This window comes from Dipodomys ordii, unplaced genomic scaffold (assembly GCF_000151885.1).
Source record: "Dipodomys ordii isolate 6190 unplaced genomic scaffold, Dord_2.0 Scaffold130, whole genome shotgun sequence".
NCBI classification, from domain to species: domain Eukaryota; kingdom Metazoa; phylum Chordata; class Mammalia; order Rodentia; family Heteromyidae; genus Dipodomys; species Dipodomys ordii.
Genome location: NW_012267346.1, coordinates 4,458,116 through 4,482,050, shown reverse-complemented (window position 1 = coordinate 4,482,050; position 23,935 = coordinate 4,458,116). Strand labels below are relative to the sequence as shown.

At 42.6% G+C, this 23,935-nt stretch overlaps 1 protein-coding gene across 1 annotated transcript in view; it reads left to right on the top strand.

Moving 5' to 3' along the window:
• Window positions 1–23,935, top strand: part of Jarid2 (jumonji, AT rich interactive domain 2) — a 241,640-nt gene that overhangs the window by 90,907 nt on the left and 126,798 nt on the right. Inside the window, exon 2 of the mRNA XM_013030449.1 lies at window positions 20,257–20,392. Within this exon, the coding sequence (XP_012885903.1) occupies window positions 20,257–20,392 (136 nt within the window). The remainder of the gene's footprint in view (window positions 1–20,256; window positions 20,393–23,935) is intronic.

Genomic DNA, 23,935 nt, shown 5'->3' with positions numbered 1-23,935 from the left:
TTCCTTTGTCCCTTATTAACAGAAGGGGTAGGCAGACATGTGATGCTGTTGCTTCTGTTAATAATGCTAATTAAATACTTTGTGTGCCAGACACACTTTGACAAAGGCATCTCTGTATTACATAAACAGCAGGCTCCCTATCATAGATGAAGAACTGGGGCAAATGTCTCCAGGGTCACACACCTAGCAAGTGGCAGAGCTGGGATTTGAACACAGGCCATTTGTGTGCAAACTCGATGAAGTGTGTTCAAGTTTGAATCTCTCCCCCCCCCCCCCCCCAGTCATGGGGCTTGAACTATGGACCTGGGTGCTATCCCTTAGCTTTTCAGCTCAAGGCTAGCACTCTACCACTTGAGCCACAGCACCATTTCTGGCCTTTTGTGTTTATGTGGTCCTAAGGAATTGAACCGAAGGCCTCATGCATGCGAGGCAAACACTCTACCACTGAGCCACTTTCCCAGCCCTTAAGTTTGAATTTCTTAACTAGTTGAGTTAGCTGATCTCTTCGTGGATCCCTTTTAGGATGAGAAACAATTAACTAACTATGCTAATATAAATCCGTGTGTAGAATACAGTGAATGTGACTTGCATGGTATTTGCCATGATACTGCTGGAATTGAGTTACCAATTAAGTTAGCAAAATCACAAGATGAAGTGCATGCTTCTACAAATGAAAATTTTATGGTTCACACATGCTCTGCAGCAAGCTAAAGCAGTTATTAAGATGGAGTGGGATAGTGGTCAGAGAATGCTTCTTTGAGAACTGAATCCGGGGAGGTGATTTCTGGAACAGATGCAGAAGAGTAGCTGGTTAGGTGATGGCTTCAAATCGCTGGGGACAGCAATGATGTGAAAAAGCAATACTGAAAATCTGTAAGATCATATACTATTTGCTCACCTACTGGGTGTCATATGAAGACATAGAGAGGCACAATATTCTCATATCCCTACCTCACTTTTTGTCGGTTGAGAGCATATGATGCTTCTCAGTAATCAGATGAACTACAAAGAACTGTTCTCCCACACGTCATTGATAAGTTATTTTTTCATTTCAGTGGTAAGTATTTTTAGCAGTTGTTAATGAGCACTATAAAATCAGATAAGCTTGTTCACATAGGGTGAATAATAGTTATCGACTCAGAAATTATAAAATTGTACTGGTTAAAAAGTGTCTGTGGTTTTGTTCTGCATTTTTCAATGGGGATGGTATTACATGCTTTTTGCCTTAAGTTTGTTAGCTACTGTTATTCCGATAAATGTCAGCCTTTTTTGTTTGTTGTTTTGGTGTCCATCCTGGCACTTGAACTCAGTGCCTGGGCCCTGTCCTGTCCCTGAGCTTTTGTCTTAAGTCTAGCACTCTACACTTGAGCCATGGTTCCCTTTCTGGCTTCTTTAAAGTTAATTGGAGATTAGAGTCTTAAGGACTTTTCTACCTGGGCTTGTTTTTTTTTTTTTTTGTTGGTCATTGAACTCTGGGCCTGGGCGCTGTCCCTCAGCTCTTCAGCTCAAGGCGAGCGCTCTACCACTGGAGCTACAGCGCCACTTCCGGTTTTCTGGTAGTTTATTGGAGATAAGAGTTCACAGTCTCTCCTGCCCAGGTTGGCTTTGAACCGTGATCCTCAGATCTCAGCCTCCTGAGTAGCTAGGATTACAGGCGTGAGCCACCAGCGCCCGGCTTACCTGGGCTTGTTTTGAACTGCTATGTTCATATTTCAGCCTCCTCAGTACTTAGAATTATAGGTGTAAGCTACTGGTGCCCTGCTAAAAGTCAGCATTTTAAAGTAATTTAAGTAAAGCTGAATTTGAAATTAGTAAATTTTATTTTTTAATTTTAATTTTTTATTTTTTTGTTGGTCATGGGGCTTGAATTCTGGGCCTAGGTGCTGTCCCTCAGTTCTTCAGCTCAAGGTGAGCGCTCTACCACTTGAGCCACAGTGACACTTCCTGAAGTTAGAAAATTTCAAAATGCATTTTTATTAGATCAGAATTAGGTAATGTAAGACTCATTTTAATAATTATAAATTTTATAAAAAGCTAGGACTTGAACTTAGTCAGGCCTTAAAACTCTTAACTCAGCTTTCTTGCTCACTTTTACTTTACTCTTGAACCAAGGCTGTTTTAACATTTTTGCTGGTTATTTTGGCAATGGTGTCTCTCAGACTTTACTGCTTGTCTGGTTTCAAATACTGATTCTTTGATTTCAGCCTCTTGAGTAACTAGAATTACAGATATGAGCCACTGGGCCTGCCTGGCTTAATCACTTTAAAATATAGTTTATTGTACACTTAAAATACATAATGTAGGGGCTGGGAAGGTGGCTCAGTGGTATAGTGCCTGCCTTGCATGCATGAAGCCCTGGGTTCAATTCCTCAGCACCACATAAGCAGGAAAAAAAAGCCAGAAGTGGCGCTGTGGCTCAAGTGGTAGAGCGCTAGCCTTGAGCTGAAGAGCTGAGGGACAGCGCCCAGGCCCAGAGTTCAGGCCCCACAACCGGACCCCCCCCAAAAAAAAAAGAATACATAATAGAGTGTATCATATATTCATATAACCTTTTAAACCCTCCCTTTTCCCTAAAAGTCCCACCTTCCTCCTCCTCCCCCTCCTCCCCCCCAGCCCCCGTTGTCAGTCATGAGCTTTGAACTCTGGGCACTGTCCCTCAGCTCTTTAGCTGAAGGCTAGTGCTCTACCACTTAAGCCACAGCACCACTTCTGGTTTTCTGGGTGGTTTATTGGAGATAGAGTCTCTTGGGGACTTTCCTGCCCAGGCTGGCTTTGAACCTTGATCCTCAGATCTCAGCCTCCTGAATAGCTTAGATTACAGGTGTGAGCCACTGACGCCTGCTTGAGTCCTAGCTATTAAGTAGGAATCTGCTTTTCTCCTTCCCCTCAACCTCATGAGCTGTCCTATTGCTTTGTTTTGGGGGAGGTGCTCGTAGCTTTGCATATGCTAGGACAAACTCTGCCATTGAGGTGCATCCTTAGATAAAATCGGTTGGTATGATTGGATATTTAGAGTACCTGTGTTGGAACATTACTTTCATGATTTGAGGATGTAGCTCAGTGTTTAAGTAACTGCCTAACATTACAAAACCCTGCTTTTCATCCCTAACATTACAATGAACACTCGTGGCCCACGTGAAAGAACATATCTTGGAGTGAGAGTTCTCAAAGTGGTTGCCTTTATGATCTTGTAAGGCCATGCTTGTGTGTGTGTGTGTGTGTGTGTGTGTGTGTGTGTGTATACACATGAGTATGTGTGTACAAAATGTACTAGTGCTTGAACTCAGGTCCTCTTATTCTTGCTTTCCACTCAAGGCTAGCTGTGCCACTCAAGACACCTCTGCCCTTTCTGGCTTTTTGCTGGTTAATTGGAGATCAGAGTAAGTCAGATTTCTCTGCTCAGGCTAGCCTTCCACCACCGTCTTCAGAGTTCAGCCTTCTGAGTAGTTAGGATTACAGGCATGAACCACCAATGCCTGGCTCTAGACCCTTCTTTTCTGAGCATTTATTTTCATGAAAATCCATTGGAATAAAGAAAGCTCACTAAGTGTAAGCATTAGTATTTGTAACATGACGTTTTGCAATAATGAAGTTAGCAGTTTTCAGAACAACTGTAGTCCAGTCCACTTTACAGGTTGACGAGAAGGATCATGAGGCAAATGCACAGGTGTATTTTAGTGATGGTTCTCATTGTTTTTTTTAATTGCAGGATTACTAGGGATGTGATTTAAATAGCACATATCCATGCACTTTTAAGCCACAGTTTTAAACTAATGATCTGGCTTACAGTGGGAGTTGGTGACAGTAGCTATTATATTTACATCTTGGTTGCCTGGCCTGCATTCTGACAATTTCTCTTGAGTCTGTAACATGCAACTCAAACTTAGCTCAATTACAAACCGATCAGAGGCAAGTTGATTACCAAGATGAAACCTTCTGTGGACAAATGTCTTGTATGTTTGAGAGGTATTTGGGGAGGCTTTCATAACTTTCTAAGGGAGGTTCTTTTAAGTAATAAATTTCCTAGAAATTTGTGTAATCCTAGCTACTCAGGAGGCTGAGATCTGAGGATCAGGGTTCAAAGCCAGCCTGGGCAGCAAAGTCTGTGAGACTCTTATCTCCAATAAACCACTAAAAAACGGGAAGCAGTGCTGTGGCGCAAGAAGTAGAGCATTCACCTTGAGCTGAAGAGCGCAGGGACAGCACCCAAGCCCAGAGTTCAAGCCCTACGACTGACACCCCCCCAAAAAAAAATCCTAGATATCACAATTTAGGGGGAAAAGCTAACACCAGACTAGTAAGAAAGAGATCCTTCCACAGTTACTTAAGTGAGAGATTGTTAGGTTTTGAAGCTTTGCTGTTTGTTCATCAGAATATGAGTTATCACTGGATTCCATGCTTTGTATTTAATAAGGAATGTGCATGCTGTCCCGGCTTCTGCAGCCCCATAAGCACCCCCCTCTCCTGTTTACACATTTTGCTAAGATGGGTTGTCTTGTATCTCACTGAGAAGCAATTCCACTCTTCTTCTCAGCTTATTGTTAGCCATGTAATTTTGTTTATGATGTTTTTGTTGCTGGTGGTTTTTCTGTGCTCTGCATTGTCACTCAGGAAGGCCATCTCCTTTTTCTATTTATGGTAATTACTAGAGAGCATTTTATTTTGGCCCTTGGGGAGTGCCCGCTGTGCTTCTTTGTGTGGGCATGTCTGTTAAAATTGGAAAGTGGTTTCTTTGAGGTCAGGGCTTTTGTAAGAGCATCTAGAAAGTTTGTCAAAATCCCATTTTAAAACTTCCCTTAATCCCACCACATAGGATAGCTTGGTTTTTGTTTGTTTGTTTTCCTCTTTGAAGTACTATCATTATGGACTTCAATTTTAATGAAAACTTGTCTTCTAACATATTAACTGGATGTACTTACTAGTTTTCAACAATGGGAGTTTGGTTCAGAACTGTGAATGTCTGCCTTTTGAAATACTTGGCAAACAGTCAATGTAGTTTCCTCATTCTGCTTTCTGACTTTATTTTTGAATTATTGGCAGATCAGAGCCTACTTATCTCTGACTCATAGACAGATAAGCTGATGAGATTTGCCTCTTCGTATGAGCTATGGAATTGAGTGTGATTAATTTTTTTTAGCTAATATGTGTTAGTGAATGAAAATGCCAGTGTCATGTGAAACCTTTTGCCTTTTCTGATTTCAGAGAATATTCAAACAATTACTTTCAAGGAAATATCCTATATCATATTTTATGAGCTTAATTTTAATGGCTATCTAGTTTACTGAGTTACATAGTTTCTTTTCTTCATCTTTTTTAAGCTTCACCCTCTCAACAGTTTCTTTTAATTTCTAATGTGTACTAGGCTGAATTTATGGAGTTGTGAGAATGCAGATGATTTTGGGGGGGGGTGGGAGTTGAGTCTGGGGGGCTTGAACTTAGGGCCTGAACTTTTTTGGTCAAGGTAGGCACTATCACTTAGAGCCACAGCTCCACTTTTGTTTTTTAGATGGCTAACTGCAGCTAAGAGTTTCCCAGACTTCCCTGCCCAGGCTGACTTTGGACTGCAATCCTCAGATCTCAGTCTCCTGAGTAGCTAGATTACCGGGGTGAGCCACCAGTACCTGGCTAAATATAGGTGATTTTAATTCTGGTCCTGGGGCTTGACTCTGTCCCTAGGCTCTGTCTGAGCTTCTTTTGTTCAAGGCTAATGCTTTCCCACTTGAGCCACAGCATCACTTTTGGCCTTTTCTGAGTAGTTCATTGGAGATAGGCGTCTCATTGACTTTTCTGCCTTGCCTGGGCTGCCTTTGAACCAAGATCCTCAAATCTCAGCCTTTTGAGTGCAAGGATTACAGGGGTGAGCCACCTGTACCCAGCCTAAGTCAGGTTTTATTAAAGCTTTGAGTGCACCAGTCCCAGAGCCAAGTTCTAGAATAATGATTTCAAGTGTATCAAAGCTCAGGGCAGAAGCCACTCCCATACCATTCTAGTCTTAGGATCAAGGCCTGAGTTATTAAAGTGTTTCTGGTTATTTCCAGGGCAATCCAGCTTGACAGCTGCTGTTGATTCTAGAGGAGTGGTTCAAATTTGAACTTAAGCCACTAGCTGTGGAGATTGTGGAGGTTTATTGGGAAGGTGGGTATGTATAGCTTCAGGTTGGTGTGGTAGCAGGGTGTAACCCCAAGATAGACAAAATGAAAAGATACCTTCTTGTCAGAGATTATTCTCTGCCTTTCCCCCTTCATATTTCAGGGTTTACAGACTTAGATTACATGTTGCTCTGTAGTTTGAGCTGTTCCACTCTTTCCTCACTGCCAGTCATACCTGGCAGCTCGAGGTAGTTGTTGATCCTTCTGGATCTCATTTACTTTGTGGGTTGAGGTAATTACACAACTCTTTGAGATGCAAAACTATCTCTGAATCTTGGTGTTGCTGACTAGAGGGTCTTATGACCATATTTTGATTAATACGTATAGGCAGGTTCAGGCAAGTATGTCTAGGAGTAAGCCTTTTTCTGCATCAGGGTAGATTTGCATGTGATTCCTAAATGTAAAGCAGTCTTGTTGTCTGGTGTGTGTGTGTGTGTGTGTGTGTGTGTGTGTGTGTGTGTGTTTCCTAAGTGGAAAGCAGTCTTGTTGTCTGGTGTGTGTGTGTGTGTGTGTGTTTCCTAAATGTAAAGCAGTCTTGTTGTCTGGTGTGTGTGTGTGTGTGTGTGTGTGTGTGTGTGTGTGTGTGTGTGTGTGTGTCTGCGCGTGTGTGTCTGCGCGTGTGCGTGCGCATGTTTTGCTGGTCCTGGAACTTGAACTCTGGACATGGGCACTGCCCCTGAGCTCATTTTGCTCAATACTAGTGCTCTACCACTTGAGGCACCAGGCCTTTTCCAGTGATAAACTGGAGATAAGTGTTCCAGCCTTTTTTTAGTAGTTCATTGGGCTGCTTTGGGCTGCCTGGGTTGGCTTTGAATCTGAACCATGATGCTCAGTTCTCAGCCTTCTGAGTAGCTAAGATTACTGGTGTCATTACAAGTGTTTCACTCCTTAATCCTAGCTACTAGGAGGCTGAGATCTGAAGAACAAGGTTCAGAGCTAGTCCTGGCAGGAAAGCCTGTAAGACTTATGTCCAGTTAACCACCAGAAACTGGAAAGTGGCACTGTGGCTCAAGTGGTAGAGTGCTAGCCTTGAGCTAAAGAGCTCAGAGACAGAGCCCAAGCCCAGAGTAAAAGCCCCATGACCAACCCCCCTCCCCCCAGATAGATATATGTTCCTTTACTTCCTGTGAGTATTCTTTTTGTTGATAATGTTCTCTTTATTGTTTGTTCTAAGGCTAACCAATTCTGACCTGGTCTCAGCTAACTTTAAAGAAATAGGTAAATGTATGTCTCCTTGCATGCCTTTCAGTACATTAGTGTACCTAAATTTGCTTTCTAGACATCAGCTTTAAAATTACTATTCCTCTGGGATCTGTAATGTGCAGCTCAAATTTAGCTCAATGACAAGTTGATGAGAGGCAACCATTATTAATATGGAAACCTCAGGATGTATTTGACTGCTGTCCCCATGGTCCACATGGACTTCATTGGTACTCTGGAGTTGACCATTTGCATTCCTTTTAACACCTTGCTTTAAAATGAGTAGGTTGTGGTTAGATTATAATCCCAGTCCTCAGAAGTTAAAGGTAGGAGGAGGATGGCAAGTTCAAGGCCAACCATGACAACTTAGCAAGACTGTCTTATGAGGATAAGAAAAAAGAATAAACTAGATGGTAGGTATGCCATGTCTCATTACATTTTTTACCTGCCAACTTTTGCTCTAGTTTCCAAATGATGAGTAAACCACTCTTGGTTAGAATTGATTAGGGGGAGAGCGACAGTGAGAAAAGCGTTGAGAGGATTACTAGTAGTGGTAGGTATTAAACTGAGATAAGGAAGGTTAGAAGAGTCAGACTCCGCTTTTGGGGATGAGGAAATAACAGAGAAGAAATTTTAGTGTGTCTTGGAAAAGCAAAACTAGGTTGCCAATAAAATATTTGCATTAGATCCAGCAAATGAAGCATATTTGTGTTTATTTCAGCGCATTAAGATCAGTTTTCCTGGAAGGAAGACTAGAGGGAAAGGACGAAAGTCTCAAATATGGAATACACAATTACATCTTATAGTATGATCCTTGTACCATCAGGTCATCTGGGAAAATTTTGTGTAATACCTGCTTGTTATCAAGTTTGTCAGCATTTACCTATATAATGATAAGAAAGACTCATAGAATTCCAGAGCCAAAAATCTGTCTGTCTGCTCTGTAGGCTCTGTTCTTTTTAGTCTTGCCACTCATTTCTGTGTATTCACTGTGTTTTCCAAAGCATGCTTTGTGCAAGATTCACTGCCACCTAAGGGGAACACAAAGATAAATATAGCAGTCTAGTCAGGATGTCACCTCCACTCAACAACATTTCTGGTCCTCACTTTCATTATAAAAGAAATTGTGTGATGATGCATAATAGGCTTGTTTTAAAATGCAAAGGGTGTTCTATAATCTTAGCTGCTTAAGAGGCTAAGATGGGAGGGTTGCCATTCTGGGCAGGAAAGTCTGTGAGATTCTTATCTCCAATTAACCACCCAAAAAGCTGGTAGTGGAGCTGTGGCTCAACTGATAGAGCACTACCATGAAATGAAAAAGCTCAGAGACATTGCCCTGAGTTCAAGGCCTAGGACCAACACACACACATACCAAGTAGAATATGTACAAGAAATACATAGTACATGGCCCTTATGCAGTGTTTCATGTATGCATGCCACACTAATATCTGTGTGTCAGGGGCACATGCTAGGATGTTTCTGGAGACCTATGCCTGGAATGATGGAGTGCCAGTCAATTGCAGGAAGCCTTTTCACTCTGGAATGGGTTCTATGTTTCCAGGTTTTACCTGGAAGAAGTAAGATAAATTAGAGTTGATTTGTAGATTTTTCTAACCTTTCAAAACAAAACCCTAGTGAGCTGGGCGCTGCTGGCTCATGCCTGTTATACTAGCTAGCTACTCAGGAAGCTGAGATCTGAGGATCGTGGTTCGAGGCCAGCTAAGGCAGAAAAAGTCCATGGACTCCAATAAAGTGCTCAGAAAAGGCCCGAAGTGGTGCTGTGGTTCAAGTGGTAGAATGCTAGTCTTGAGCACAAAGAGACTTGGGAGCAGCACTCAGGCCCTGAGTTCAAGCCCTAGGACTAGGGTAAAAAACAAAAAGCAAAAACCTAATGATGATATGTCACTTGATTAGACAACTGGTCTCCTGCAAAGTATGTATGTATACTGATGCTTATTTCCTGCTGAACAGTCACTGCTGAGCCAAAAAGTCAGCAAGTGAACCAGATATTGATTGAGCTCATAAAATGACCCCAGCAGTGCTCCAAGTGGGAGAAGTACTGTTAACCTCTCACATTCCATGGACCCTGGCTTTCCTATATCAAGGGAGAGGCAGTAGTGGACAGGGTTCTATGAGCTAGCCTTACTTAGATCCTTGGACCAGGAGAGGCTTGCTGGTGGGGAATTGCTTTTCATTTGGCCATAAGCTTTGAAGTGTTAGTTTGTTCTTAGTTCTTTAGAAAATAGTTTGAAAGCACAGGAAAGTGTTGTGTGTATATAAGGCCTTGTAGACTTCTCTATTGTATACAGATGGCTATTGACAGCCAAAAAATTTGACAAAGCTGTGCAAGCAATATATATTGTGTAGAAACCCAGTTGGAAATTGGAATTTGGGTCGTTTTCTGGGCTAGAGATTGTTTTATCATCCCTTTTTGTGATGCTGGTCAGCAGCAGTTGCCATTGTTGCCAGTGAACGTCACCATACTCCACAGTATTCTATATTGCTAAGTTATGATGGCAACTTAAGATGGGCCTACTGTGGCATACCCACATAGTAAGTTGAGCCCCCCTTACTCCCATGCTGGTCTAAGGGCTTGAACTTGGCACCTAGAAGCTGTCCCTGAGCTTTCTTGCTCATTCATGCTCTACCCACCAACTGAGCTCTACTTCTAGCCTTTTTGGTGGTTGGATTGGACATAGAGTCTCATGGACTTTCTTGCTCAGGCTGGGTTAGAACTATGATCCTCAGATCTCAGACTTCAGAGCAGCTTGGATTATGTACGTGCAGAGCAGCTTGGATTATGTACGTGAAACATCAGTGTCCAGCAAGGACATCTTTCATATATATTCCCTTGCATGATGGAAAAGCCAAATGTTGCCAGCAGAGTTGGAACCACTTGCCAGATAGTTGTACATCATGACTTCCTGCACATTTAGTAATTCTGATTTGCTTCAGACTCCAATTTTCTATTGGAGGTTTCTAATCTACATTACTCCTTGCCAAGTGGAGTAGAGAATAAGGCACATAGTTTGAAGACAGGGATGTGGTAAAATTCATTACCAACTAATGTGCACTGTCAATTGATACCTTATGGAATGTGATGATAATGTGTGCTTGAGCACAGTGCTGTTCAATAGAACATACTGGATGGTGGAAACATTTTTATAGCTGTGTTGACCATATTTGGTAGTCATACGGCCACTAAGTACTTGAAATGTGTCCAGTACAACTCATGGCACTTTAATTGAGTGAATTATAAGTAGCCACATGCAACATGCCTACTGTATCTGGCAGTACATGTATGATGTTTGAGGGAGAGGAATTCATAGTTAAGCTTTTAATAATTCAAAAAATCACATCAGAACTCTGTTGGGAATGTACTTTTGTTGTTGTTGTTGTTGGTTGTGGGTCTTAAACTCTAGTACTAGGTGCTGTCCCTCAGCTCTTCAGCTCAAGACTAACATTCTACAACTGGAGCCACAGTGCCACTTCTGGTTTTCTGGTGGTTTATTTGAGATGAGTCTTGCCAACTTTCTTGCTCATGCTGGCTTTGAACCATGATCCTCAGATCTCAGCCTCCTGAGTAGCTAGGATTACAGGCTTGAGCCACCGATGCCCAGCTGGGAATGTTCTTAACAACTTTTTCACAAACTCAAATTGTTGGTAGTTGTAGGTTGGGATTGTTAATAACAGAAACTCATTCTAATTCGTTTTGTAATGACACTGCTCAAGGATTTACTTTTAGTTTGACATTATCCCTCTTCTGTATTCCTTCTAAGAGAAGGTAGATTGTCAATCCCAATTTCTCTTGGATTTTTTGGAGATGGTCCTGCTGCAGTTCTGGAGCCCTGATTGATTAGGTTGAAGAAAACCAGCTATTAGATCAAGAGTTGTGGGAAGCATTTCCCACCATGTTGCAGGGCTTTGACTGCTCTCTTCCTGGGCTTCACTCTGTAACCGTGAACTTGCGGATGTCTTGCTGCCATGCTGCTACCTTGACGACGGCGGACGTCTGACATGCTCAGACGCAAAAGAGCTGACTTGGCAGCTGCCCAGCAGATTTTTATAAAGGCTCAGTTGGTGGCCGGAGATTCAGGCTGTCAGAGTTGTGTTATGCAATAAATCGTTTTTAGCAGAAGTTCTTAATCCAATTTCAGCTGTAGCTTTTTTTTTTAAATAGGCAGTAATCAAAGATAAGTACACATTATTTAATGGGAGTTTGGAAGAAGTAAAACTCTACTTGCATAAGGCTGTTTGCCTTAACCCATAAGCATGTCTGTCTGAGGAAATTTGCTGCTTGAAGTGCTTTCAATTTAAAGCCAAGTCAAAGGAGCATCATTCACAAGTTCAGTAAATCAGTCTCTTCTTAGAATGTGTCCTGGCTACTTAGCTTTTTCTAGGTGTAAATTGTTCCCCCTATTCTTCTTCGATGCTTTAATAGTGACAGAACCATTTTGTAAGGGTTTTTCAAAAATGGATTAGCCTTGGGTTGATCATGGGTTTCTAAGGAACTATTGTTAAAAGGGGAGAAATACTAGTTTTAACCTAAGTTTAAGTTGAACTGCTCTCACATTTTCCTTCAGTATTTCCTCTCACCCTTTTTATTCAATTCTCTGTGAAAATGTTTAATCCGTGTCAAGAACCACCATCCTCATCCATGCATGTGTATTTTGATTGTTCTCACCCTGTTGATGGAACTGGCTAGCATTTCACACGACCACAGATTGTCTTCAATAGGATGGTTAAGCAGCAGGTGTATGAGAAATGTTCTCCTAAAAATAAAGGGTATTCATGTACAAAGAGATGTCTAGTTACTTTTCCCCTTCAGGGATCCTGTTCTTCCCAGTTTAGCTCTGTGATGCTGTGGAGAAAACTCATAAGGTCCAGAAAAGAGTGTTTCCTTCTGTTTATTTTATTTTATTTTACTTGTCAGTCGTGGGGGCTTGAACTCTGGGCCTGGGCGCTATCCCTCACCTCTTCAGCTAGTGCTCTACCACTTGAGCCACAGTACCACTTCTGGCTTATTCCTGCTTATGTGGTGCTGAGGAATCGAACCCAGGGCCTCATGCATGCAAGGCAAGCACTCTACCACTGAGCCACCTTCCCAGCCCCAGCCTTCTGTTTAAAAAGTAGTTCAGGGGGGCTGGAAAGGTGGCTCAGTGGTAGAGCACTTGCCTTGCATGCTCGAGGCCCTGGGTTTGATTCCTCAGCACCACATAAGAAAAAAGCCGGAAGTGGCACTGTGGCTCAAGTGGTAGAGTGCTAGCCTTGAGCTGAAGAGCTGAGGGACAGTGCCCAGGCCCAGAGTTCCAGCCCCATGACCGGACCCCCCCCCCAAAAAAAAAAAGTAGTTCAGGGGTAGAAGTTACATGCCTCCACTCACAGAGCTTTGGTAAGATAGGTAGGGGCAGGTATATGCTGCTGATATGCGCCCCAGTGACTCCTGCAACACACATACATATTTGCATGTTATCTCCATCAGTGGAAGGCTATTTTTCCTACTGGAGGTTCTGGAGATAACTTGCTTTGCTGTAGAACCAAATGCCTGTTGGTAACTCCCTGTGTCTTCCTGTTAAGTAGGTTGATATATAAATGGCAGTGGGAGGTTTTATCACATTTCAGACCTGCTATACGTTGGGCATCATCATTATGTTACTATTACTTTTTTTTTTTTTGCTGATCCTGGGCTTTGACTCTAGACCTGTCCCTGAGTTGTTTTTTTTTGGGGGGTTTAAGGCGAGCACTCTACCAGTTGAGCCACAGCTCCACTTTTGGCTTCCTGGGTAGTTAATTGGAGATAAATGTCTCAGACTTTCCTACCCAGTCTGGCTTTGAACTATGATCCTCATATCTCAGCTTCCTGAGTAGTGAGGCTTATAAGTGTGAAACACCAGCTCTCAGATGCCTGACATTTCCCACCCCCCCCCCCCCCCCCTTGGTTAGAAATGTGCTTCTCAGGGCTGGGAAGGTGGCTCAGTGGTAGAGTGCTTGCCTTGCATGCATGAGGCCCTGGGTTTGATTCCTCAGCACCACGTAACCAGAAAAAACCGGAAGTGGTGCTGTGGCTGAAGTGGTAGGGTGCTAGCCTTGAGCTGAGGGATGGCGCCCAGGTGCAGAGTTAAAGCCCCATGACTAACAAAAGAAAAAGAAAAGAAATAGGCTTCTCTGCAATTCCTGTTTTTTTTTTTTATTTTTTTATTTTTTTGTTTTTGGGTCCGGTCGTGGGGCTTATACTCTGGGCCTGGGCACTGTCCCTCAGCTCTTCAGCTCAAGGACAGTGCTCTACCACTTGAGCCACAGCGCCACTTCCGCTTTTTTTTCCTGCTTATGTGGTGCTGAGGAATCGAACCCAGGGCCTCATGCATGCAAGGCAAGCGCTCTACCACTGAGCCACTTTCCCAGCCCTGTTGGTTTGTTTTATATCCTTGTTTTTCCTCTAACTCAGCAAGGCTTGAATTCTAAACTCCAATGAAAAACCAAGGCATGGACAAATTGCATAAGGATACTTTATTAATTCTGTTCTACAGGGTAGTTGTAGAAGACTGTCCTTCTTGTACTCATTTCCAGTTAGAGAAAATTTTTTCCATTCTGCCTCCAAAGGGATATTTTTCTTCCACTCAGAGTGAGTTACACGTGGCTTTTACTTATTTCTTTTTGTTTGTATGGTTTTTTTTTTTTTTTTGGTGGTGGTGGGAAACAAAGTCTTGCTATGTTGTCCAGCCTGGGTAGAACTCAGGCAATCCTCCTACCTCAGCCTTTGAAGGATTTATAGGCCCCAACACCTGGTCCCTTTTCAAGGGGCGAAAGAAGTGGTAGGGGCCATATGGTAAGGGTACGCTGAGCCGAGGAATCATGTTGAGCCTGCTGCCTGGCCAGCAGTGAGCAGCACCCATAGCTGCTGTCAGCTCAGGCATTATCACCTTAGTAGTTTTCCCCATGACTTCAAGGACATCATATCTGCCCTACACCTGCTCTATAAGCCATGTTCATGTGGGGTATCCCTGTTAGTTTACACAAGGGAATCTTGGATAATCAGCCTTGTCGAGGAGTTGTCTGTCATTGAAAAGTTGCAGCTGAGACAGGTAACTACTCTTGGTGCACTTTTTAGCATACCAAAACAAGAATCCAATTTTTATAATGGAGCACTTTTTTTTTTTTTCTTGTCTGTCCACAAAGTGAAGACAGATACTGAAACTGGTACTATTTGGTTTACATTCTTACACACATGGCTTTCTGTTAACTATGTAGGATTTTTTTATTTCACTTTGCAGCTACTTTTTGGAGATTTTATTTGTTTGTAGAGGAGAATGTACCATAAAAGAATTTTACAAGGGATGGGAATGTGGCTTAGTGGTAGAGTGCGTGCCTAGCATGCAGGAAGTCATGGGTTCGATTCTTCAGTACCAAATAAACAGAAAAAGCCTGAAGTGGCGTTGTGGCTCAAGTGGTAGAGTGCTAGCCTTGAGCAAAAGAGGTTCGGACAGTGCCCAGGCACTGAGTCTGAGCCCTAAGATTACCCCCCACCCCTACCCCCCCAAAAAAAAAGAATTGTGCAAATGAGAGCTATAATCCTTGTTGAATTGTTTCCTTTGCTGCTCCATGATGTAGTAAACTTCAGCCCCTTCCTTCTTAGCCTCATCCTCCTTAAATACTTCTTTCTCCCCTCCCCCACCCCAATTTCCACATACAGTTAACTGCAAACTTACTAAGACCCTGTAGTGTGGTGTAACTGCTAGACTGTGTCATAAGTTTAGAATTTGTGTTTGGAAATAGAGATACTCTTGGTTTATGTTGGTCCTGTTCTTGGATAAGGTTCACATGTTTAGATGTAAATTGTCTTTTTAAAGGGTATGTTGGAAATTTACAAAACGAGGGGGTGAGAGACTTGTCACCCTAGAAATTATTAAAGAAATGCATAATATCTTATATTGTGTGACAGTTCTTAACATATAACTTACGATCCCTGAGAAGTAAAAGGAAGACCTTTTAGGGAATATTAATATGGATTTGATAATTCTAACAGTCTTGGGGTTTCATCCCCCACCCTGCCTATAGTATGACAGAAATGAAAAAGTACTGTGAAATGGGAGAGGATGGATGTTTACACACAAGTCATTTGGTGATCTGATTAAGATGCAGATGCTAAATCAAGTGTAGATTGAGCTAAGGGGCTGCTTAAATTGAATCAGGTGGTTAAGGTTCAGGTGGTCTGAGAGCCCCAGGTTGGAGTTGCAAGGATCTGGAGGGTATTCAATTACTTTATCTCTATCCTAGAATTGACCTTTGACCTAAAAGTCTCCTAATCCTTTCTTGTGCTTAACTTCTCCTTGTATGTAAGTGTGTTACAGAGTTTGGAAAGCTGCTCAGGATTTTATTCCCATAGAAAATGTTCATAAAACATTTCATAACCATAACATAAAATTTGCTTCCTGAGCAGTTACCCTTTTGACTAGGGATTTTCTGATAATTTAGAAGGATGGTAAACATGTGGCTAAGTCAGAATAAAACCCTGTCACTCTCCCTTTTCAGACCCTCACTGCTCTACCTTCTCTATTAAGCTGACCAGTAAACCATAATAAATGGGGGCTTGGGTTGGTGGGATTTTTTTTTTTTTAAATAGGGCAAAACCCCAAACTTACATCTACAGAGGAGAGCCACATTGTCTCACTTGGACAAGAAAGGGGATAATCTGGATTTACAAATATTAAAGGCCCAAACGCTTGAAAATAGTGAGTTATAAAGGGTTAGCTTCCTAATGTAATCTTAGACTTTGGAGGGGCCTAGGGGTGTGTGTGGGTAATACAAGGTATACATGTGGTAAGAAAGGTGGAAGGAAGAACAGCCAGTACTGGTAGTATTTGATGAAAGAATTAGCATTTATTAGAAGGGGCATTAGATATGTGCCCAGCATGTCCATATGGACTTGGACTTTGAGTGCTGTCTTCTTGCAGGGATGTAGGTAGTGAAGGCAAGTGTGGTGGTAACCACCATTGTAAGAGAGTCATCTCTAGTTTACAGCGGAGAGTGAGAGGTATACCCATGTCTTTTTGCCCTTGTGGATGGTATTGTATGGGGGAGGCAGTGGTTTCACTGATCAACATTGTCATGATGTCAGCCCCTTGACTGTCTACATACTGAATGTTGCCTAAGGTTGAGCGCTGACAAGGCAGGTATAAATAGTTAAAAGCATGTGTGTTTCCAGGGGAAGCAAGTTGACCTTTGTCAAGTTTAATTGTATTCAAGAATGTTTGTCGAGCTTTGACTGTATAAGACATATTGTAGGAGCTGTATGTAATGCAATGGTCAGCAAGTGAAGTGATCTGAACCCTATGGAGATAAAGACAGATTCCATAAGATAGCTGTTAACGAAGGGAAAATAGGAAGGAAGTGCTGTATGTAGTGTTTGTGTTTCACCTCCCCTGGCACTAAGGCTTTGTAGAGCATTCATGCGGCACTTCTAAACAAGCAGATCACCACAGCAGAGTGAGTAGAAACTTAAGAATCTTCTTCCTGGACTTCCCATCACACAGATGTGCAGGCCTACCTTTGCCCTCAACACCTGTCATTCTACTAGGAACTCCTGGGGCATGAGAGTGACTCACCATGAGTCTGCAGCTGCAAAAAACCCCAGCTAAATGTCGAAGATTTTGGAGTGATTTTCCTACCCGTTGTGTCTTGTGTCTGCATTAAGGGAGGTGACAAGACTTGACCAGCACTCTAGATTACAAAAGAATGTGTGTGTGTGTGTGTGTGTGTGTGTGTGTGTGTGTGTGTGTGTGTGTGTCATTTTTACTGTGTAGAATTTGAAACCCTATAATCTGTGTCACGGTTTGCTTCTCCTGTATTTAAAGTACTTTATAGGTGCAATGAAGCTGCTGGTGTCAGTAAGTGAACCTTAAACGCGCCGCTTCCTTGGCGGTAGTTTTCGTCTTGCATGGTTTATGTTTTAATTAGACGTAAGTTGTAGGGGCTAAGTCTCATATCTAGAGCCTGAATCAGGGCAAAGGCACAGGCTTGTCCTGGATGCAGGAGAGTTATTTTGAGACTTCTGTAATTTATAAACTGTGTACATGTAGGAAATAAGTTTGTAATCTCACAATATTGTTCGTTGTAGAGATGCAAATGAGAAGCATGGGAACTGGGAGGTGGTGAGGAAAATTCTGCCTGACAGTCTTTATGAATCAACTCTTGCTGCTGAAAAGGTGGATTTTGGCCTAACAAGCATTAACTCTGCTTCTAGTTAACATCAGCACTCAGTCACAAATATTGTGCCGGGGGAACTTTCCTGCAAACTCAAGGGAGTTACTGTAAAAATAAATTCAGCCACGTCTTGCTCTTCATATGTTGTATAGCCAAATCATCGGTGTTTTACTTAGGTTGATTATTTGAATTCCACAAATGGATTCTGTTCAGAATGCTGCATTTTTCTGTTTTTTTAATTGTGTGTTTATGGTCTCTAGTGACTTGCCCCTGGTAGAAATTTAGAAATTATTCATATTCTCCTTGTTAGGTCGGTGCAGTCTCTTAGCTTCCTAGCCTTCAAGGCTTGTTCCTGAATCCCCATCTTGGTATGTAGACTTCGTGGGGCTTTCAGAGAGTCAACAGGAAGACAATATACCTTGTGCTGCCCAACAATGGAAGTCGCAGCTTGGCAAGCCTACAGGAGAGAAGGACACTGAGCCAGGGGGAGGTGGAAATCTTAGATCCCTTCCTTCCTCTGGCCTTTTTTCCACTTACTATAGAAGATGTAGAATTGCTCTCATTTTAAGAAATCCTTACAGCTTAACCAGATTGCAGCCAAAGTGACTTAGGGCTTAGAGTCTCAATGTGGTTGGATTTCTGAGATATAGCTTGTGTTTATGCAGAGTTTAGGAATTTAAGAGCTGGAAAAGGTTTCTGATAATCTAGCTTATTGATTGACTCCCATGGAGGTTTTGTGTGACCTTCGGTGGCAGGAATAAAAACCATTTCTTTTTTTACAACTCAGTACATCAACTGCAGACTGCCTGTGGGTGACAGTTCTCTCCCTGAACTACCTTGCCATCAGCTGAAGCAGAGGAACATGTAATCTCTCAAATCCTGCTTTTTACTGAGGATACTAATATTTTCCTTATTCTTTTAAGGTTCACCCTAAGGTAATTGAGAAGCTCCAGTATTTCCATCTTTAAATTGAGCTCTGTTATGAAATGCCTATGTCTTGAAGTAGTAATGTGAGTTTTGTATTACCAGATTGTGGAGACATCAGGTTAGAGGCCCTGAATATCCTTAGCCAAGGGAAACATTGCCAAAAATGATGATTTTCTTTTCCTTATTGGTTCCTTAAGAAAGGTTTTTCTTACCAGTTCCCTCAGTTTACTAACCACAGCTTGCCATTTCTATCTTCCCAGACTTTTTAGATTTATTTTTAAAATTGAGACAAGATCTTACTTTGTTGCCCTGACTAGACTGGAACTTTTTAATATCCTAGCCAAGGCTGACTTTATAAATGCTCATCCTTCAGCTTTGGCTTTTTCAATGCATTAGGCATGTACCACCAACCCTGTTTTAAAACACTAGGGTTATTGTTCACATGCGCACACACACTTTTTGGTCAGTAAGTGGAGCTTCATGCTCCCTTCTGTCTGCCATCTTTCCAGATTACTTTTGTTTGTTTTGTTTTTGCTTTTTGGTGCTGGTCTTGGGGCTTGAGCTCTGGGCCTGCCATTGTTAAGCTGTTTTGCTGAAGGCTAGTCCTTTACCACTGAGCCATACCTCCACTCCCAGCTTTTTGGTAATTGACAATAAGACCTTTTTCAGCTTTCCTGCCTAGGCTAGCTTTGAACCACCATTCTCAGCCTCTTTAGTAGCTAGGATTACTGGCCTGAGCCACCTGCACCCAGCTGAGATTTTTACTAGAGCAAAATGTATGAGGTATCCTTCCTCCCTGTCTCCTTCCTTTTTTCCCTTCCTCTCTATCTCTCTCTCTCCCTCCCTCCCTCAATCCTCATCCCCCACCACATGGTGCTTTTTCAATTTTCTTTCTTTTGAACATCTTCACTACTGGAATAGTCTGTAGTCTGGTTGCTTGCTTGTTCTTTGGTTTCCTACCCTTCACCCATCTGGCTTTCATTTTATGAACTCTCCTATCATGAACTTGCATTGGAACTGAATCTCCACATAACAGGGGCATGCTTGTAACCATGCACTCAAGACCTGTTATTAATGCTTATTATTTCCACTTATTGAATCTAGGGCATCACATATGCTAGACAAGAACTCTGCCTTTGAGTCACATCTCTAGCCCTGTGTCACCATCATTTTAAAATCATCTCCTTGCTTGTACTTGCTGGGATCTACTGCTATCTTTTCACTGTTCCCTTCTCTTCTTGATGTGTGATTTATTTGTCTAAAAGGCCAGTGCAGTTGGAATTCCATTTCTTACTGAGTTGTAGTCCCTGAGGCTATCACCTATATTTTAGAGTATCTTCTCCCAACATAGACAGTAAAATTGCCCAAACAGTGCTACACCTATTTGTGATAATGTGTACAGTCATGTATCAGTCACCTTATAAAACTCCAGGGAGATGGTTCATTACACCTCCGGTTGTGAGTATGAGAACTCCCTTTTCTGATCTTTGCCAGGAATAAAGTATTACTAGTTAATGACTGTGTTTGGAAATGGCAGAGTACATAAGAAAGTGTAGTGATAGGTTCTTTTCTGTTTGAGGATTACCTTCAGGTCTATCCAAAAGGGAAATATACTCACTGGCATGATATAATTTAAATCTCCGGCACTGGGTTTTATACCAGCATTCACTGAACACTTGTTTGGAATTCATATTTTAAAAAGTATGTTGTGAGTCTGAATACTTGTTTGCCTGCTCTTTAGTAATGCTTCTTCCTCTTTTTCTTTGTTATATTTCTCCAGGATGACAGTGATGGGATTCCATGGTCAGAAGAAAGGGTGGTACGTAAAGTCCTTTATTTGTCTCTGAAGGAGTTCAAGAATGCCCAGAAGAGGCAGCACGGGGAAGGCATTGCTGGGAGCCTAAAAACAGTGAATGGTGAGTTGCCTCTAGTTAGAGTTGGATGTAAACCTCTGTGCACAGCCTTGTTTTTGAATTGGATGTGTTCTGGCAGCTTGGGCTTCTTAAGCTAGGGATCTAATAGCAGTAGGAAGGGCATGTGAATGTATTATGGACATCCTACTGTGTCTGTACATTTGTTCTTATATTCCTTTACTATGTCCTACGAAATAGTATGGTTAAGGTCTGTTTCCTAGTTGGTTGGCTGAATGCAAGGCCAGTTACAGTTTTTTTTTCCCCCCCTAGGATCTGTCTTTCTACTCAAGTATGTGCACCTTTGATGATCTTGATGACGTGTGGAGGCTTTACTTCTAGTCTTTGTTTGTTTAAGGAAATGTGTAAATCTGCCCTTCCTCTTCTCTGCCTCTTTCTCTGCCAGCTGCCTTGCCAGCACCTTTTGGCTTCCTTGTTGGTGGGTCTGCACAGGTTGCTAGTGGGCCACACAGTGGGCAGTGCCTCTGGAAGTGCCCTCTTCACAAGTGCAGAGCACATGGGCATCAAAGATGGCGCTGAGAGCGAGTTGAATGGGCAGAGCCCAATATACTGTAGAGCACATGGGCAACAACGATGGCGCTGAGAGAGGGTTGAGTGGGCAGAGCCCAATTTACTGTAGAGCACATGGGCAGCAAAGATGGCGCTGGGAGAGAGTAGAGTGGGCAGAGCCCAATTTGCCTTACAATCAGTGCCTAACCAGCCCGTGAAGGCTTAGGTGCATGATAGGGTGTGACCTTGACAGTGATTGGTTCCTCTTCCTCCCTTGCCATGCCACCTGCCCTTTTTGTCTTTAAAAAGGGCTGCTCTCTGTTAATAAAGGAGTTTTCTACCTGCTGGATTTGGCTCCCCGATGTGTCTGATTCTCTCCCGGGCTGAGGGAGGCTGGGGAACGAGCGAGCGCCGCACTTACCTTTCCTCAGACCCTGACTGTCTATTGTGGGATGGACGAAGACCCAACACACAAGTAGTCCTCAAAAGGATCTTGGAAGCTTAGAAGGGAATTGGCTCCTGAGTTTATTACCATGCTCCTTTTTATCCGGGATTGAATGATTTTAGGAGAAACCCTCTCAAAAGAATTTAAAGACTAATAATTGGTTGTATTGTCCTTCTGAGAAAGCAATTGCCGTAATATTCTCCAGCCTCTTGTCAGAGGCAAGGAGAAGGCAAGGAGAGTGAGGAACAGGAGACCCTGTTCTTGTCTTGGAAGCTCAGCTCAGATTTTGGGAGAGTCATTATAGATACTGGGTCCTTGACTTTTGTTAGGGTGCAAAATAAATAGGCTTTCAGTATCTTTCCACCTGCTTTCATTGTAAACTGAGTTGCCCTCCAGTCTCTTGTGGAAGTAGTTCTCACCTGTTACCTACCTGCTTCCATAGCTCTAAGGCCATCTCTGAACTCCGTGTTCACCCAGTGTGTCTCCCTCTCTTAAGACTGTTCTGTAACTATTTTGTGACTTAAAAGATCCTGCCCCTAGGTTTTCTTCTTTATGTATGACTTGGCTTTGAAAGTCAGCCACGAAGGTTGTAGCTCTGACATCTTTGTTCTGTGCTGTTGCCTCCTTTGTTTTCCCCCTTTCACTCATCTGAGTCAGTATAAACTGTATGGGTAAGACCCATTTGGAAAGTTATAGAATGCATTTTTATAAATATACACCTTGGACTCATTCTGTTTCCTAAAGGAGCTCTGTGTGTGTGTGTGTGTGTGTGTGTGTGTGTGTGTGTGAGAGAGAGAGAGAGAGAGAGAGAGAGAGAGAGAATGTCAGTCGTGGGGCCTGATCTCTGGGCCGGGGCACCATCCTTCAGCTCAAGGCTAGAGCTCTACCACTTGAGCCACAGCACCACTTCTGGCTTTTTCTGCTTATGTGGTGTTGAGGAATCAAACCCAGCGCCTCATGCATGGGAGGCAAGCACTCTACCATTGAGCCACCTTCCCAGTCCCAAGGAGCTCTTTTTATATAGGTCTTCTGCAGAATGGTAACCCAGCTTGTGCTTGCTTGTCATGTAGTAGCTGTGTATTTATGGAGAGAACATTTGACATGGCAGTTTGTTGTAACAGCTTCATAGCTCACATCATTTTGTCTGAGGCTGGAGATGGAATGAAAAGTGAGGTGATTGGGTTCCTTAGTAGGAATAATTTTTGAAGAACACTCTTGTTCCTGCTCTCCAGAAGGGGTGATATCTTAGTACTTCTTTGAATCTCTGACAAAGAATAATGCAATGCAGTATTTCCTAACTGGGAAGCACCAGGTTTTAGGATGACATAATAGGGTTTAGTAGTGGTAGGATTTGGGTAAGTGAATACAGACTAAAGTGAATCATTGAAGAAACAACCTATGCTGGTGTCATCTGGATTTAGATCTGACACCACAGACAATGTGGTATTGTAGAAGAAACTCTGATCATGGTTGTGAAACATATCTGCACTGGGATTTGGGATTAAAGACTTTATTCTTGGTTCCCTTTCATAGCGAAAGGTTAGCTGGGGATATTTTGTTTTTTACCCTGATAGATATTCTTGTCTTTAAACTGCTGACACGGAGGCTTGGGTTTTGGGTTTTGGAATTGCTGGGCACATGCCATTTTTCTGGTTGGTGTAGATGTTTGTTTAGGCAGCTTTCCAGGGCCACCTTTTGGTTACTTTACATATCAGATTTCTCTGGCAGTTTTGAGTAAAAGCATCTCCTTGTTTTACAACTTAAGAATCTTGAACTTGCCTTAGAACTTAAGAACCTTGAAGGCAACTACCATAGTAAAACAAAGTGTGCATTCTTGTTTGGGAGGGTTACCAGGAAGCACTCAGAATTAACAACTGGAAAGCAGGAATAACACCTCTTGGTCAGAGGATGCACTTATCCCCCAGATCTGTGGAATGTTTTCGTGGGGCAGGCACCTCAATATCTGAAGGAGTAGGGAGCATGTAAGGGTTTTTGATGCAGCTGAGGTGGCAATGGGGTGAATTGTAATGGCAAGCTGTGCTCTCTGTGGACATACTTAGATACACAGATCAGATCACATTTACTTTGGGCTTGGATGAATGTTTAGTAGGCCTGCCTGTCCCAGGAGAAAATATTATCCTTCATGTCTGAGGTGGAAGAGGGGAGGGGGAAGCAGAATGACTGATGACATGCAGGTTAGGTTTTTCATGTTAACTTTAAAAGCAACCTATGTGAAGTGTTGTTTTCCTCTGAAAGTTGAAATGATTGCATTTGCCCTTTTTTCTCCCCATTTTGGTCAGCCATGGGACTCGAACTCAGGATCGGGGTGCCATCCCTGAGCTCAAGTCTAGCCCTCAACCACTTTGAGCCACAGTTCCATTCTTTTTCTAGTGGTTAATTGGAGATAAGGAGTCTGCTGGGACTTTCTGGCCCCGGGTTGGCTTTGAATGGCAATCCTCAGATCTTAGCCTCTTGAGTAGCTAGGATTACAGATGTGAGTTACCAGTGCCTAACTCCATTTGCGCATTGTGTGTGTGTGTGTGTGTGCGCGCGCGCGCACGCACTTGCACCTATGCCAACATTATTTGGTAATA